The sequence below is a fragment of the Wyeomyia smithii genome, chromosome 2, assembly GCF_029784165.1.
Source record: "Wyeomyia smithii strain HCP4-BCI-WySm-NY-G18 chromosome 2, ASM2978416v1, whole genome shotgun sequence".
NCBI lineage: Eukaryota > Metazoa > Arthropoda > Insecta > Diptera > Culicidae > Wyeomyia > Wyeomyia smithii.
Genome location: NC_073695.1, coordinates 59852846 through 59871594, shown reverse-complemented (window position 1 = coordinate 59871594; position 18749 = coordinate 59852846). Strand labels below are relative to the sequence as shown.

Sequence of the window (18749 nt, the reverse complement as noted above, 5' to 3'; positions counted from 1 at the left end):
CGCGGCACGGCAGATAGCAATTAACACCCAGACGAGTTGTTTGGAATTTAATACCCCAATGAATTTTCGAGATCGTTAAACAACTTCATTCAGTTTTGTTTCGAAATCGAACCATTCTCGGGTGACGATAAAACTATTAGCATCCTGTGCTCCAAACTGGATGCTAGGAAGAGAAACAACAAACTGGTTCTTAATTCTTTCTATAAATTCGGATACAATTCAAGTAAAAAAAACTGTTTAAAACCTAGTAAAAAATTAAATAAATAGTTTATACCAACTGATTTTGTAAAAAAAAACATTTATTATTCACATAATATATATACTTTCGTTTTCGCATAATATATATAGCAGTTACGCTCGTTCTCTCTTTCGCACTCGCAGTTCAATGTTTAGCCGTTTACCCTCAATGCTAGAGTTATCTTTCCTGTATTTGAGAAATATTCGAAACACTCGAGTTACACTCGTCCGCCCCGCCCGCCGTATGTGCGTCCTTCCTGAAGGATTCATTATTTCATTTATTCTTCGCTATCTCTGACTAAGGGATGCTTATTAGGAACAGTGTTTGTATCCGCTGCACCTGACCTCTCCTCGCCTACAGTTCATATTATGCTCTGCTGAATGGTTGGTATGGTATATGATTGCGTGTGGTTCAAAATGTTCGAAGCAGTTTTCCTGCTTCCTCTCTCACTTGTTTTCTACCTCTCTTCTAGTGATGACTCCTGATCTACACCTGATTGCAAGCATTGATTGATGGTTAATAAATTAATATTCCGCACCGGTGTTCTTTCCCCTGCTGCAGATCTTTGTTTTTGTTTTACCCGACTTTTCAAACTCGAATCATGATACCAAAATATTGGTTTTGGCCTGTGTGTTTACACGACATGGTCTTCAATAACTTTATTACCCGATCATTCTTTGTATATCACATACCCTTTTCGTAAAAGTACCAGGGAAGCTACTGATGCCGGTGCACTGATAGTTGGTTATTTTTTGTTTGTTTTTTTTTTCTCTATGCTTTGTTCTGAAAAACCTACTGCCTTTTTATTTCTGCATCAGAGTTTACTTTTAATCAATGTTTATTATATAATTGTTATCATGTATAATAATACACAGTACAATAATTTGTTTTTCGTAATTTATATTGTTTTAATAATATAATTATGGCCCTGTAGAAGATACGTTTCGAATCTTTACCTTTTAAACTTTTACTTTACATTAAAAGTTTAATGTTGAGTTGTTGTCCATACTTTACCATCGCCGAGGACCTTTTCCATGCTTTTAACGTACAAAAAAGTGTTCCAATCTGTAGCAGTTCGTACGCAGGTTGTTAGAAACAGTTTAATAAAATTAAAACTCACTCACGCATCGAGTTCATTTTTGTCTGCTTTCTTGCAAGTTACATCTTCTTTCAGCAAGTTCAAGTGGCCATTATTGTCGCAGACTGACAGGAGGTCCGGACTATAAAAATTCGTTTAACCAGTCAAGTCTTTCAATGAATTTCTCTCAGAAACCTGAAACTAAAAAACGCTACTGACACTTCTACTTAGTTTAATTTTAACGAAACAAAACCATTACTAAGCAACAACTAGCTTTTGAGAAATCTTTATTCTCATAAAAAAGGTAAAATGAAATAAGCGTTACCATCGATGTTGACTCTGTCTACAATTGCTTCAAATTTTGAAAATTCGTTGGGCTAGTCACTCTAGCACAGCAGCCCAGAAAAGGAATACATTTTAATGCCATGAAATTATTAATAGCAATATCTGTTTACTGTTTACTAAATAAATCAATACGTAGTAATTGCGAACACCTCTCAAGATTCTGATGTACAAGTATAATTAAAATTGATGAAATCTCAAGTCAAAGAGTGCAACCTTTGTTATCCTCTTTTTCTCTAACATGCAGAGCAAATCACTTCAAATAACCTAACGATGGATAACGAAAAAGATGGCTGCTACTGCGACGCCAACCTGGGCATTCGCTAAACTACCTTAATCAGAGGGTGCCGCGATGTTTTGCATACCTAAATCATCGTATACAGCGGCGGCTTTATGTCTTCGAGCTTCATCGTAATTGTGGTCACAGTGGTCGGCAGCGGAGAGGGGGAAATTTTACCTGTGAATAGATGGAGAAAGCAATAACATTTTTAGAGTTATATTAGCTGTAAAATTGTATTTTAACAGTACACTAAAGTCGCTCTTCACGCGGGGGATACGTGCCGCGTAAAAATAATTGCGTAAATTCCGGAATCCGCGTAAAAAACCGCGTAAACTCCGCAATCCGCGTAAAAAAACCTGCGTTATTTCTGCATTCCGAGTGAAGGGAAACCGAAATCCGCGCAAAAAAAATACCGCCTAAATTCTGTAATCCGCGTAAATTCCGGAATCCGCATAAATTCCGGAATTCGCGTAAAACAACGGGGAAATTTCGGAATCCGCGTAAAAAAAACCGCGTAAATTCCGGAATCCGCGTAAAAAAGCCGCGTGAAAAACCGCGTAAAAAGCGACCTTAGTGTACAAACGTTAATGCTTGGTGATGTTTTATATGTAACGGGTGACAACTGAAATTTTGGATTTTTTGTGGCTCTCTTACTCCACAACAAACACGCTCAGAGAAAAATTAGGATATGTGGTCGGCTTGCGACCAGACCGAACCAAGCGCCATTTTTCATAAATTGAGTTTTTAACATCAGTGAATGATCATCTATCTTCCAAACAAAAATTGAAATCATTCGAACAGTTTATCATGGTATTATAACAAAATTTCTCTGCAACAGCTTGCAAGAAACATATGGGGTGGTAAAACTTTGATCGCCGATTACTCGAAATAATGTTTTTGGCGCTTGGTTCGGTCTGGTCGCACGCCGACCCACAGTGGGGCGACTCCATACAAAGGCTGGCCAAGCAAAAAAAGTGTCGATAAATGCGACGAAAACTTGGTATTTACATAATTTTGGGGCGCTTAACACGAATTTGGCATCAATTTTTTGTTTGGGCCGTCCATAAAGCACGAAATCCAATTTTTAATATTTTTTGGCACTTTTTTCTTTTTTATAGAATTATATGATCTTTTACCACCAGTAGTGCCACCGGGCGTCATCCCCATTGAAAAAATATGTAACTTATGGACGACCCCTCGAGCTAAACAAATTTTGCCCAAAAATATTTATATTTTTTTAATAAACTAAAACAACATAAGTAATACAAACTATTAACAAATTGAAAAAAACATCATCAGCATCATCATCTTCCGCTGTGATCGCTTAAATCTCGTGTTGAATTGTTTCCAGAAAATTTGAAGTTCATTATACTTATCAGCAGGAAAAATGTCTTTCGCTGCAATTTTCATTTCTTCTAGTAATTTTCGATGTTTCATTGTTTCATATATATTTTATCTTCCTAATCCGGTTTCTATGGTTGAAAGAGGACATTTAAATACATGTTTAACACCATGAATTGACAACTTACTAGACGTTGAATTAGATGGTGCCGCTGAAGTATAATGCTGCATAATAAAATTCGACGAATTTATGAATTTGAAAACCAAGACACTGGAATGACACAACGTTCTAAATGAATACGAAAAGATGCGGAGGGCGACGAATGTTCTTTGTTTTTTTTCTCATAAAGCAAAATGTGTGCTTTACTTTTGTATGCAAACGAGCGCGAAGCAAAAGCAATCTTCAAACGGGCTATTGTTAGCCGGAGTTTGATGGAATGAATTTGCTGCTAGTATTTAACACTTCAATCAGTTTAGCGAATTCCATGATCATAAATTGAAAAGGGCTGAATGTTTTTAATATTGTTTTAAATTTGCAGAAAGTGATAAAGTTTGACATAATTAAAAGATTTATAAAAATTTGTTAACTATTTTCTTATTTAACACTTATTTTATAACTTTTAATTGATAAATTTTGTAATTTTTGCCCAAATTTTTATTTTATTCTTACGGATAGAGTTCGATACCATAAATTTACATTAATGGGGTATTATGGTTATGATTAAAATTAATCCTGGATGAAATTGAAATTTCAAAATAAAAACATGAAAAAAACTGCTATCGCTTTTTTCACTAAAGTGACAATTTGCGCAGTTTTGCGCAGCAGCGGACAGTATGCATTTGAAAGCTTACGTTTTTACATAAATTTTGAATGTAGTCACAACCGTGGCAAACTGCGGCAACTAAACTTTTAAGTTACTTTTCTACAAAAAATCGTGTTTTTTTTAATTATTTCTAGTGTCAGGCCTATTATGACCAAATTTTACAATATCTAATGAAAAGGGTTTGTTTTGCACAATATTTACAACAACTTTTTCTTTGACATCAAAAAAATCCAAGCTATCATTGAAGCTACAGAGCGTTTCAAAGTAATGAACTTTTTTTCAAAAAAAAAAGACAAAAAACGTCACTTCGCCAAGCTTTGAAAAGTCATAAAAAATTCAGATTTCGTGATATTGCGCCCAAATTTTGGATTTAGACACTTGAATATTATAGCAATAAAGGAAAAATATCATGAAACAGCTAACGAAAAAAATTTTGTTTGGCTGATGGCCAGCGATTCCCCACTGTGCGACCATGTATAGGTAAGCTCTCTCTTTTCTCTTTATTACAATAATTTTGGTTTTGTTTATGCATTATTATGTTATTCTAGCTGAAGCGCTCAGAACTTTTTGGCAGAAAGTTCACGGTACCATGGAACGGGTTTTTTTTCTTTACTATAGAGAAGTCTTCGACTGGTTCGTCATTGAACGGGGTGAAATTGATCAATTTTATAATATTTTCCAATTAACTAGCTTCATGTACATTTTTACCAAAATAGTATATATTCAAAACAAGTACTGGTATGTGCTCTAGAAAACCACTATGGCTTTGGTGAAGTTTCTATTGTCTACGTCATGAAATAAATTAGAGAATTCTATAAGGTAATATGAGATAAATCGGGGTGAAATTGATCACCCTTGAAATCCATACATTCTATTGGAAACGTGCTTTTTGACGTAGGACTACGTCTTTGTTTTCTATACTAGATTAAATTTTGTGAAATTGGAAATAAAACTGGCAAATGTTGCGTCAGATTTCAAACGATTATAGCAAGCGAACGACCTAATTCATCTTGGTTGTTTATAAGTTGGTGGATAGATAAAAAGTGTAATAATTGTTTGTATAAAGTTTAACATTGTTGCTTTACTGCTTAATGGTGAAAAAAGGTGAAAAGTTCCAAGGTCAAGCTTTCCCATACATTTTTCTTGCGATTCTCTTGTTTCCCGAGCACGGACGGAATAAATTCCACTGCCTACATATTCTGACTCAACAAAGTGTTTTGTTCCGTTTGTCTTTCTCTAAGCTGCGAGGCCACGCCCTCATGGCAAAAATTTACGCTGAACTCGATACAAAAGATTGCGTGTAGAAAATTCAGCTTCAGCCTAGTTTGTCACACAATAGCGAGTGGAGTATAGCTGTTAGAGGTACGCGACATTAAGAAAAGAGAGCTGCATACTTCAACTCCCAGGCACTGCGGAACATGTTATCTTCTTTTTGCATACGGCAGCAATAGTTACCACCGTACGCTGCAGGATATTTTGCTGACACAGCGGAGAGCAAATTTTATTTTGCGCGGCCAAGCAAAATGTTCAATGCTACCGGTGCACAGTGGTCGGAAAAGGCAATTTGACGAACTTAATTCTTTTGTGCTTAAGGGGTTATATACCTTTTTAGTTTTAAAAAAACCGAAAAAAATGTATTGCATTATCTTCAAATACAACATCTTGAGAACATTTTCACAAATTTTCATAAAGATCTGAGCAATAGGAAGAAAGTTAGAGCGATTTGCAGCGCGCCTCGCCACGGCCGCATAAGCTAAATTTGAAACTTTACACGCGATTATCTCGGAATAGTGTTTCCGAAAAATGACTTTGCCGTGATCCTGATTGCGGGAAACTACTGAACCGATTTCCTTCATCTTTTTTTTTTTAATTTTCGTCATTAAATTCGCCGGTCCTTGAACGATCGCTTTTTGAAACATACAATTACATTTTGCCGCAAAAAAAAATTTAATGCAATTTTTAGCGCTAAAAACGAGCATTTTTTTGGAAAAACGGTCCCGTTTGCACTTAAAACAAAATACTCATAAAAGCGATCGTTCAAGGACCCGGCACACTTCTAAACTAATGAAATAATATGAGTTTTTTGATTTCGGTTGACCCGCTGAGTCTATCAGGATCACCGCAATCCTCTGCAAAAAAATAGCGTTTCGGGGAAACGGCCATTACTCCAGTAATAATTGGTATATCTCAAAATCAAACGTATATTTTTGTTGTTGATAAACTGCACTTTCAGAAAAATACCACTTTGATGCAATGAAAATGGTGCTATGCACTTAAAAATAAATTCAAACTTCCCTCATTTTCCTCGACCAAAAAGGTATATAACCCCTTAAACGGTTGATGTTAGCCAAAGACAATGTTCAAGAGAATTGTTCACAAAAATTTAACGGAAAAGTCGATAAGAAAAAAATAATAAAAAATAAAAAATCTAACTTTTGATACAGCGAAGATACATGAATAATTTCTTTAGCAAAGTTGTAGAACTTTTCAAAACATGAAACTTTGCAGAAGATATTAAATGTCTATGACGTCTATTTACTGAAATACAAAGCATTTTCGCTGTCAACCCCCTCAAATTTAGTTTTTCTAGCATAACTTCTTAATTTTTTTTTTTTTCAAGAACATAATGTTCTAGACGAATATGACCAACATAAAAACACAGGTTTCTTCCGAAGACAGCATGTTGCTACAATCGTTCTATACTTAGCGTTTTTCATTAAATTATTTCCCAGATTAAAATGCGTATAGGGGAGAAAGAGGCAAACCGGTGCACATCATCAAATACTTTTTTTAAAGCTTAGACCTTGTACTATGAGCTAGTTAAACTTCGATACTTGACAATTTATAAATGAATGAGTAGAGTGATGTTTTAGGTATGTACGTTTCGGGGGTTTTCTATACAAAAATGCACAAACTACCTGATTCATGAACGATGATTTGTGAATTAATGAAACATTATCTCGCAAAACTTTTAAAATTAGTGAGCACACTTCGTAGGTGTATTTAGTAGATTGTTGTCCGGCATTCTCACATGTTCCGCCCATTGGATACTGGGTTCTTCAGCTCGTGGTTCATCCTTCGCCTCCATACGCCATCCTCACTAAGCACACATCATTCGAAAACGGCTAGTGCTAGTGCAAGTTCTCCTCGAGTATTGTCCATTTCTTATACCCGTAAAGGACTACCGATCTTACGAGCACATGGTACACTTGGTACCGAGGCAAAGTTTACCAGACCTCAACGTTTTATGGAGTCCGTAGCAGGGTTGCAAATTTTCACTGTCAGTGATAGATTGTCAGTCGACACTGAGAGCTACGAATATCAGTATCAACACGAGCGAGGTGAAAGTGATAATTGCTTTCAGCTCCGATCAGTTGACAGTGGTAATGCTGACTGGCAGCATTTCTGTGATTTCGCACACGCTATGTTGCTCTAGCGATGTTTATGCGGTGTAGGATGAAGGTGCCTATCTGCTTCATTGAATTCAAGCAATGGATCGGCTCAGATCAAATAATTTCGATATTAATTAAGATATATCATTTATATCACTGACATGATTATTGACCGATAATTGACACGGGTGACACTCAATATCAGTTTGAAGAGAGTGAGAGTGATACTGCTGTTGTATCATTTTCATTTTTCTGCGTCGAAATTTCGCAACACTGGTCCGTAGTACATGTGGTTCTCAATTGCACGGTATATGAAGTTATGTACATGAAATGTCGTAAAATGTACTTCTAACGAATAAACCCGATCAACTCATAATCATTTGGCCGAGGATCGTGATGTATTTGTTCTAAAAAAAGACAGTACATGAGAGTGTGTATTCTTCTACGTTCACTAAACTCAATGGCAGGCTGCAATTCGCAACGGAAGTAGTCTCTTCAACCACACATTTTCTCCCACCACACTACACCTCTGATGCTGCTCGGTCAGCATTATATTCTCCTGTTGTTTCACTCCGACTTCGACTTCGCTGGCTGAAATAATTTAATCGAGCTTCTGTTTTCTTCGAGAAACTAATACACCAAACAAGCATTTCATTACTGATTGAGCAGTTTCAAGTTTATTCGCAATCTGTACAGATCATGAGTTGTGCAGCTGGAGATAAATCGACGATTGAGTCATATTCGTCTCATTTCCATCACTGGGCACAACTGCCAGCTACAATACTTCTGCGGATTTCTCTGCTGCAGTTGTCTGGCGTTATCATATTCCGAGGTACACGTCAACCACCTCGACCAGAGATAAGTCGATCACTACGGTACTGCCTAGCAAATACTTGGTCTTTGACATATTCAACTTCAATCCAACCTTTTCTGCTTCAAGGTTCAGCTTGGTGTACTGTTCAGCAACCGCCTGGAACGTCTTTGACAAGGTCCACGTCGTCAGCAAAGCAGATGAACTAGCTGGATTTATTGAAGATCGTACCCCGCTTGTTGAATGTCGCACGCTTCACAACACCTTCAAGCGCAATGTTGAACAGGAGGCAGGAAAGACCGTCGCCCTGTCGAAGTCCCTTGCGTATTTCGAACGGGCTTGAGACGTACCCGGAATCATCAGACAGCACTATAAACCATCCATCGTGGCCTTAATCAGTCTTATTAGTTTCGCATGGAAGCCAATCTCGTTCATAACTTTACATAGCTCTTCACGGTCAATAGAATCGTAGGCGGAGCTCGATGAACAGGTGATGCGTAGGGACTTGGTATTCGCGACACTTTTGGCGGATCTGCCGCAGCGTAAAGATTTGGTTCGTCATCGATCACCCATCTCCAAACTCGGCTTGATAACTTCCCACAAGCCTTCGTGCTAGCTGCGAAAAACGGAGAAAGTCATCTGGAAGAGCATTTTGCAGGCTGTGTTGAGAGTAGTGATCGCTCGGTAGTTATCGCATTCCAACTAGTTGCTCTTTTTGTATATTGGGCATATTAGTCCTTGCACTCCTCCCGATCCTATCACCTGATGCAGACAGGAAGCCAACCTATTTGTGCCCAGCTTGATAAGCTCCGCTGCTAAGCCATTTTTTCCAACTGATTTGTAGCTCTTGAGCTGCTTGATAGCATCCTTAATTTTACTTATCGTGGGAGGCTGTATGGCTTCCACTGTACTGACGAAATCGTTCCTCGTACCAACTTGGTCCTCTGTTTCTGCGCCATTCAGGTGTTCATTGTAGTTCTGCTTCAACCTGTCGATCACCTCACGTTCATCCGTGATAATTCCTCCATCTGTATCCCGACACCTGCGCGGAATGCCTTTAGTTTCTTGTAAAATCTACGTGTTTCTTGAGAACGATATAAAGCAAAGCAAAGCCTTGGTGCTACATTCCGATTCGGAACTCGACCTTCTGTTTATTATACACAGACTTCGCATCCAACTGTTAAGTGTACAGGACATTTGCGGGGCTAGCGCTACGATCCTACTGACACTAACAGTCTCTCCCGAGTCGAGACTCGAACCTACGACAACTGGCTTGTTAGGCCACCATCGTACTTCGAGACCAACTGGGAGGGTTGAGAACGATATAGCTGCTCCATTTCCTCACACTCCTGCTCTTCCAGGCGGCACTTTTTGTCCCGGAAAAGATGGATCTGCTCTCTTCGTTTCTGTTAGTATCCACTCAGGTTATAACGGGTCCTTTGCTGCAACATCAATGCATTCTCCTCGTCTAGAATCGTTGGAAACTCCTCATCGAAGTAGTCGTTATGTCGATTCCTCTCGACCAACTCCAACCTTCCTCTGCATTGTTAATGGCTGCTTTCACAGTACTCCAGCACTCCTCCAGAGGGGCTTCGGTGAGCTCTCTCTCAACCGGCAACGCTCAAGGCGTTGCGCGTAATAAGTAGCGACTTCGGTGAGTTTAAGTCGCTCCATATCATACCGTGGTGGGCGACGATAGCGGATGTTGTTGACACCCGAAAGTGTTTGGTGCATTTTGACCATCAGGTGATAGTGGTCAGAATCGACGTTTCCGCCTAGATGAGGATGCGAGAATATCTGGGAAGTGCCTTCCGTCTGTCAAAAGTGATCGATGTGTGTTTCAGTCTGTTGTCATGATCTCCAGGTGTACCGATATCACCTTTCGTGGCCTCAAAACCCCTTCATAAAAATGTTTACGCTGATCGTTTAACTAGTTTTCGCGTCTATAATTTGAAATTAATTTATTTGGTATATTCACCAACAGGTAAGCAGGTGCCCAAATGGTGTAACTTGAAGCTAACAATTAAAATATCTTCAGAGAGTCAGTACAATATTACACATTACAAACAATATAACATTTGAACTAATCAGATCTTGAAAAAAATAAACGATATCACCGACGAAGAAGCGTTCGAGGTAAATTAAAGTCGAATAGAGCAGATACTCTGTTGAACAACCTTTGGAGACCAACCATTGCGCCAAAAATGCTGTAGTTAGTTCGTTGAGCAGGCAGTCGTAGCATCGAATTGTTTCGCAGAGCACGAGGTCGCACGTTTATATTTAGTTGTTCCAAAAGAGCGGGACAGTCTATGTGGCCTTGTAAAAGGCCAACAACAATGCCCTGTGTCTCTACGGACAGACAGAAGCTCCAAACGAATTAATAAGCAGCGACTTTCATATCTTGGTAGACGGAAGCGATCCGTCCATGGCAGTTTACGAAGAGCGAATCTCAAAAAGCGCCGTTGAACTGATTCTATTTTTTCCACGCCATTGTTGTGATGAGGAGTCCAGACAACCGAGCAGTACTCCAGTATAGAGCGAGATAATGCGCAATACAATGATTAAAGGCAGTAGATATTCGTAAAGTCTTTAGCGATCCTGAAGATGAATCCCAGAACTCTAGAGGCTTTGTCGACAGTGAACGAAATGTGAGGCTTGAAAGTGAGCTGGGAATCCAAAATTACCCTTAAGTCTTTAACTTGGTTTACGCGCTCGATCTCAGTTCCTAGCAAAGCGTATTTGTAATGTATAGTCTGTTTTTTCGCGAAAACGATATAATCGAGCACTTGGATGGATTAACGTCCATACGGTTCAGATGGCACCAATCGGCAAAAACATCTAGCTGACGTTAAAGAAAGTGACAGTCTCCAATTGTGTGAACTTGAAGAAAGAGTTTGAGGTCATCCGCGTAAGACAACCGTGGTCCTTAAATAACTAGGTTCACGTCATTAAAATAGAGCAGGAAGGTTAGCGGTCCTAAGTGACTTCCCTGCGGTATTCCAGACGTATGAGGATTGGCAGTTCCTAATAGCAACGGTTAGACGGCGACCGGTAAGGTACGATTGAAACCATAGTAAAAGATTCCCGTTGATTCCAAGATTGTCAAGTTTTGCAACGGCTATGCGATGATTCAGTTTATCGAAGGCAGCTGTCAAGTCAATGTAAATGACATCCGTCTGAGCACGTTCCACCATACTGTCACTGATGTACGAAGTGAGGCAAAGTAAATTAGTGGCGGTGGAGCGACCGGCTGTGAATCCATGTTGGTCAGTGCTTATGAAAGCTTTGCAGTGAGCGAGCAAAGGCTCCATGATGACAAGCTCGAACAGTTTGACAACAGCACAGAGCGATGTGATGCCACGATAATTGCTCACATCTTTTTTGTTTCCCTTCTTGTGTATTTCCAGCAGGACGAGAAGACACCGAAAGCGACAGATAGCTGGAAAACGTGCAGAAGCGGAAATATTAGGTTATCAATCTGCGTTTTAAGAAACGTCGACGGAATCCCGTCAGGACCTGGGTTTAATGATGCTTTGAGTTTGCAGCAGGCTCTAGAAATCATCGTCGCGTCTGAATGAAAAGTGTTCAAAGTTTGACCAGACCGTGGGGTATTACTGGCGGCTCGTTCGACGTGATGATCGCTCAGTGTCTCTTCAGTGAACACGCTGGCAAATTTCTCGGAGAAAAGCTGACAGATGTCCTGCGGGGTGGTTGCCTTCTTACCGTTGAATGTCATAGAAGAGGGTATACCACCTTCATGTTGATTGACGAACCGCCAAAACTGCTTGGGACAAGACTTGAGCTTTCTCTGTAAATCTTGATGATATCGGAGAAAGCATCGTTTCGCAACACTTTTGTAGGTGTGGTTGATTCTCACATAATGACGTTTTAGGGACAGTGTACGGTGCTTAGTAATTTTTTTCAAGGCAGCTCTCTTCTGGGATTTCAACTGCCGAAGTTCTCTCGTTTGCCACGGCTGTCGAGGAGCAGGATGCTGGCATTTCTTTGGGACGTATCGATCGATGACGTAGGCCAATACGTTGGAGAAAGTTTGAGCGACGGAGTCAAAAATAGAGTTCCAGTCGAGCTCGGAGAAACTCAGCGATTTTCTGGTGATCGGCCTTGCGGAAGTCGTAAGATACGGTAGCGGATGCAGTGTCAAGGTCGCGTTTCAATTCGGCATTTATAGTCACTAATAATGGTGGGTGGTGGGGGACTAGTTTAACCAATGGAGCAGGGGCCTCGCATAAATATGGGGCCGTGTCCTGGGCGCTCACAAAGCAGAGGTCTAGAATGCGGTTGTTCTGGTTGGTAATATGGTTAATTTGAGTGAGTGTAGCTGAACTATAGCAATCCAGAAGTAAAGCTGCGTTAGGATGGATGCTCGAATGATCCAAGTCCGGAAAGAGAAACCCGTCTCGAAATTATCTCCATGAAATCCGGGGAAGATTGAAATCGCCGAACACCATAACTTCGTCTGTTGGTTTTGCAGTTTCCAACACTGAGAAGACTGATTGGCAATGAGCAACAATCAATTCACGTTCATGTACTCGATTCGGAGGGTTGTACAGAGCGCAGAGAAACAACTTACGATCGCCCAGTTTGATCGCTGTCCGAACTTGTTCAAGGCTCAAAGAGGCAGCATCCACTAAAGTTTTGGCTTCGAACTTGGAATTAACAGCTACGAGAACGCCACCACCAGTAGATTTGCGACTATTATCGGACCTCCTATCACAACGGAAAACCTCGTAGTTATTTCCAAACACCTGACGAGAAAGTATGCGGGAATCCAGCCAAATCTTCCTAAGAACTATGACATCGTAGCAAAGATCCGAGACGGCAACGCGGAAATCATAAGGATCAGACAGACAGATAGAACTGCATTTTTATATCCTTAGATTGCTTGCAGTCATTTGAATCATTGATTTTACGTTTCAAGTTATTGGTATAACACATTCAACAACAAAACTGTTATAATGAAATAAATTCGTATTTATCACTTTCCTTATTTTATCACCCCAAATAGGTTCAGGGGAGCGATAACATCAGGAAATCAACTTTTTAGGCAGCCATCATTTTGTACGAATATGTATAAGAGAGTTGCGTCAGCCCAATTCCCCTTTGAATAATACTCTGATATTGTATCCACAAAAATTTACACACTGAGGAAAGTGATTTGTTATTATCAATCACTTCGGTTACGCTGTCCGTCAAAAATGCAGCTTTAGAGAAATTTAGATTTTGAAATTATTCAGAAAATATGTTTGGCAGTTAACCCTTTCTTTACCACAAGGTTTTTACTCAAGCAAAAATCGAAAAATAGGTTTTTAGCGAAAGCGCTTGAACAAACCCTTCTTATTTTATCCCGAATTATAGTTTGAACGAAAAAAAACATAAAATCCAAAATGGTGCTGTAGAGCACCACTGGGTCTTACTTTATTCATTTATTTATTTATTTATTTAACTACTACCAACAGACATAAAATAACTTGTCCTAATGGCTTCTAATAAAACAGTCATCGGAACAATGACATAAATTTCGATCGTAAAACTCTATAAGATAAATGAAAATCAAAAACTAGTGACACTCTGTTGAAAGCACGCTGGATACCCTAGATGGCACTATTTGAGCTGTAGTTGATTCGACGAAAGGGTAAGTGCAAGGCTGGAGTCCTTTGTAGGGTTCTAGTAGGAGCGTTCAGGTTGATTTGACGGAGGATGACAGGGCAGTAGATCCGTGATGTCAGGATATCAGAAACTAGCATAGCGCGAGCTGTTTCTCGGCGTAATTGAAGAGTATCGATCTGAAGGAGCTGGCACCGGTCCTCGTATCTGGTGTCACGCATGGGCTGCTGCGAGGGAAGCATTCGAAGAGCGTATCGTAAAACCGCCGTCGAATGCCTTCGATTCGATGGATGGCATTGTTGTAGTGAGGGATCCAAACTGTAGAACAGTACTCCAGTGAAGACCGCACAAGCGAACAGTAGAGTGTAACTAAGCAATGAATATTTTTGAAATCACGTGTCATTCGTAAAATGAGGCCCAGTTGTCTGAAGGCTTTTGCTACGATGTACGATATGTGCTGTTTGAAGGTGAGTTTTTCGTCCAGAAGTACGCCGAGATCTTTGATGAATTCGACCCTCTGAATAGGGGAACCGTTTAGAGTATAGTCGACATGTATTGGTCGGTGTTTCCTGGAGAAACTTAACATGGAGCACTTAGTCGGGTTTAGTACCATGCGATTCAGCTCGCACCAATGGGCGAATATATTAAGTTGTTGTTGAAGAAAAGCGGCGTCGGCAGCATGTTTGATTTTATTGAATAATTTCAAATCATCAGCAAATGCAAGACGAGGACATTTAACGAAGAAGTACACGTCGTTGAAGTACAGCAAAAACACTAATGGGCCAAGATGACTACCTTGAGCAATCCCGGAAGTAGCAGAAAATGATTCAGAAATTTTATCGTCGATTTTTACACTCAGAGTACGCCCTACTAAATATGACTCAAGCCAGCACAGCAAGTTGCCGCTGAAGCCATAACGGTCGAGTTTAGCGACAGCAATGCGATGGTTTATTTTGTCGAAAGCGGCAGAAAGGTCCGTATAGATTGTGTCCGTTTGAGATCGTTCAATAAAGCTGTCGATTACGAAACTTACGAGTCACATTTTACAAACAATACAAAATCAACAACTAACTTTATTTTGTCTAGATATCTTATAAAAAGTAAAAAAAAAGAACGGAATAATATTTTATATTATGTATGCTATGCTGTAAAGCAATTACGGTCTCTTAAAAGGCATAACGGCCTTCCACATTTCGAGCAACAGAAATATGTAAAATGGCTACGAGAATCACAATGGTAACAACGTGATCGCTCGTCACATGCTACAGGCCAGTGAGCAACACCATCTAATCTGGAGTTCAGCTCGGGAGCTTTCAGCGGAAGTCGAGATTTTTTTACAGGCATCTGCTTCAGGGGTCGACCTCTACGCTTTACTATTTGTTTTCCACACTGAATGAGCCAGTATGCAATTTCGATACGAAAGTCCAGCAACGTAAATCTGGTTTCAAGTCGCGTATCGTGACGTCGGTATTGTATTGAAGGCATCGATGTGCTATTTCAGTCACTCTTTAGAAAACAACACTTTGAACGATAATTCTAAATTTTCAAACGTGTTGGGAACAACTTCATTTGTTATTCTGGTGCACCAAGGTTTGAGCATTCATAAAACTTGATTAAAATGAGAAAAATGACTACAATTTGTTTTAAGGAGTGTTGTGACCAGCGTTGCCAGGTATTCAGATTTAGCTGGATTATCCAGATTTTTGAACATGTATCCAGGTAAACAGCTTTGATGTCCAATCATCCAGATTTTTCATGGATGATCCAGATTTTATTTTCTCTGTTCCGCAAAAAGGTCATCACTTCAATTTTGGCGCGAAATTTTGCAATTTTATCACCTCAAATTTTGCGTACCCCAAGACTTTTATCCGAAAAATTAACCTTTCACCTCACGAAATGACTGCCAGATTTTTTCCAGATTTTTATTTTGCCTTTTCCAGATTTTTAAAAAAATGACCTGGCAACGCTGGTTGTGACACCTAATTAATAAGATATTTTTTGCACGGATCATCAATAGAATGGTGATAGCTCATGAACAATAGAAAATATCAAATTATTTTTCGAAGAAAAAAACGGCACTTTTTCAAATGTTTGATACTCTAATAAACTATTGACTGTACATTTTTGGATATTTTTTTGCCGGAACATAAGTTAGGTGTGCAAGAATATATTTTCGAAATTTGAGCGAGATTGCTGAATAATTAGCTCCAAAAGCAACAATTCAATTTCTTTCAGACATGGTTTAGGAATCTGGATTGGATAAAAAACATAATCAGAAGATTGTTCCGAAAATGGAAAAAAAATTACTGATGTAAATCTATTCGCTATGGCCACTACTTACAGATCTTATCATCCGCGTGGATTCGAATGTGAGAATTCAGCGTACTAGACTGTCGAAACTGTTTTCGGCACACAGAGCATTCGTACGGCTTTTCGCCTGTGGTAAAAAATAGCGAACATAATGTGAACTGTGAGCCTTGATTTTTTTCATAAAAAAATATTTGAAACATCGATAACTAATAGAAAAGAAACAAAAAGGCCATTGTGTAATTCTCAAAAAACTTACCGGTATGTATTTTAAGATGATTTGAAAGCGTTCCTGTCTGTCTAAAACTTTTATTGCAATATCCACACAAGTAAGGTTTTTCACCTGGAATCAGAAAAAAGAAACGATTACAGTATTTTCGATATGCCACTAGAATAAACGATCGCTCACCGGTGTGAATTTTCAGGTGGTTTGACAGAGTTGTTATCTGCCGAAACTCCTTGGGACAAACATTGCATTTGAAGGGTTTCACAGCTGGGAAGAGAAGAGGCTGTCACTATTATTTTAGGAAACCATTGAGCTTGGAATTGTTCTAGGAAATGAAACCGCGGCAGTTATACTTACAAAACTTGTCATCCGAGTGAATACGGATGTGGCTGTTTAGTGTACTGCTCTGTCGGAATTGTTTGCCACAGACTGAACACTCGTAGGGTTTCTCTCCTGGAATGCGGACATTTTGGGTTGAACAGATATTTTTAATTGAAACCATTTTTTTCTTACCTGAGTGTATTTTGAGATGATTGGAAAGTGTGCTCAGCTGTCGAAACTGTTTGCCGCAGTACGTGCAATGGAACGGCTTTTCACCTGGAACATAAGATTAATTGTTTAATAACCATTAAAACGTGACCAAAGTATTCAACTTGTACCTGTGTGTATCTTCAAATGATTAGATAGCGTCGTGGTTTGTCGAAATTCTTTCGAACATACAGGGCATTTGTAGGGCTTATCACCTGCGGAAAATAGACGAAATTAAATTTAGTTTTCAATTATAATTTTCCTGGCCAATGCCAACTCACCGGTATGGATTTTCATATGATTAGTCAGCGTACTCAGCTGCCGGAATTGTTTATCGCATTCTGTACATTGGAAAGGTTTACTGAGACAATTGACCTTCATCGGCGATGACTCCGGGGGCATCTGCATGCTAGTGACTGCCGTGTTAGATGTGTTCAGTGCCGAATTTGTCGTTTCCATTGCGGGTAAATGTTAAAACTAGAATTTGACTCGAAGCGTTTCCTGCTCCGTTAGATTAGTGCGCTTAATTTAGTTCAGATGTGTTATCACAGCCATCTACGGGTACAGTTATCCACCCGGCAATCAGTTGACACCCTGAAAAGAAATTTCTCCGTAAATAAGATTCATCATGTGTGCAAATTTCATCTAAGAATCATCGTGCGTGATTAGTCACTCTTACGTCAGAGTTTTGTGCAGCAAAAACGAAAAAGTGACCATGCAGCCCTTCTACATCCATTGCCGAAACATGCAAAAAACCGGTATCAAAACAAACGATTCACAACAACAAATGAAACATCCAACAACAACTTCAATGCAATCTCGTCGCGGAAAAATAAACATTCAAGAGCCATCGGATGGACAGACCAGCAACAGCAGCAAAAATTTATTAGGGTTATGTTTTAATCAATGCTCGCAATCCTGCGAAGGTGTTGGTGTATCACGAAAAATCCCCTGCATTCTCTTACTTACTCAATGCACACTCTCAGCCCTATTTCTTATCAGCAGCGCAGGACTTTTAGATGAAAATTGTTTGTTTACCGTGAAAATTCATGAAACCCATGATAAACTTACCATAGGGGGTCAACTGAAGTGACTACTTCCGCTTCAGTGCCGACAATCAGTGATTGTTTACTTTTGAGTTTTAATAGTCGAGGAACTTTACATCACACATCTTCTCGGCAAACTATTTCGGAACTGATTTCACCACCGTAATCGTGCTGAACTGCGATTCCATTGAATTTATATACAAGCCTTAAGTTTTGTTTCAACAATTGCGCACATTTTAATAATACAATTACTTGAAATAGTTCAAAATTAATACACCGTTCCGCAGAACACACGAACCGCACGCACCAGAAGGAAAGATATTTTTTCACGATTTGACAGTTCTCTCTCCCTTTGGATAACAGGTACAATAATATGTGTGACCGCGCGAGCGGGTGCATATAGCGAAGCAAGAGAACGAGGAGAGTTTGTTGTTTTTCTTGGTGTGCCGGCTGCAGTACTAGAACTGTACACGTTCCGGCTTCAGTCAGATGGTTGAGGTACCTCAATAAAAGAGGGTAGGGTGGTTCACTCTTGAAATTGTGAAGGAATACAATTTTAAAATTTATTTTGGTTTCACATTAGGAAACAAAATTTAACCCATTCCCGGCGAATGATGCCAAATGGCATCACCTGACATTCAATCTTTCATTAAAGTTTAATAATTATACTTGTAAATTTGCAAGATGAAACTGTTCAGTATGGTTGGAGAA

The 18749-nt window shown here is 39.4% G+C and overlaps 1 protein-coding gene across 3 annotated transcripts; it reads right to left on the bottom strand.

Annotated features, from left to right (window-relative positions):
* Nucleotides 1-278: 278 nt before the first annotated feature.
* Nucleotides 279-18337, bottom strand: LOC129724514 (gastrula zinc finger protein XlCGF26.1-like). Of its 3 annotated transcripts, XM_055679474.1 has the most exons (10): nt 18064-18337; nt 17274-17586; nt 17124-17207; nt 16978-17061; nt 16822-16917; nt 16648-16731; nt 16498-16581; nt 16273-16368; nt 2024-2115; nt 279-1517 (listed from the first exon to the last, which is right to left on the bottom strand). In XM_055679474.1, exons 2-9 carry the CDS (start codon nt 17449-17451, stop codon nt 2024-2026), a joined length of 798 nt encoding a protein of 265 aa, XP_055535449.1. In that variant the 5' UTR covers nt 17452-17586; nt 18064-18337; the 3' UTR covers nt 279-1517. The 3 variants fall into 3 exon arrangements, with proteins under 3 accessions (XP_055535449.1, XP_055535447.1, XP_055535448.1); XM_055679472.1 differs by having other exon boundaries at nt 279-2115; XM_055679473.1 differs by lacking the exon at nt 18064-18337 and adding an exon at nt 17672-18030 and having other exon boundaries at nt 279-2115.
* Between the last annotated feature and the right edge of the window lie 412 nt (nt 18338-18749).

Excerpts from the sequence above, each read along its gene's own strand:
- LOC129724514 (XM_055679472.1), bottom strand. The coding sequence starts at position 17,451 with ATGGAAACGACAAATTCGGCACTGAACACATCTAACACGGCAGTCACT. Across the intron at positions 17,062-17,123 it reads TCATTTGAAGATACACACAG|GTGAAAAGCCGTTCCATTGC; the intron begins GTACAAGTTGAA and ends CTTATGTTCCAG. Across the intron at positions 16,918-16,977 it reads TCATCTCAAAATACACTCAG|GAGAGAAACCCTACGAGTGT; the intron begins GTAAGAAAAAAA and ends TCCGCATTCCAG.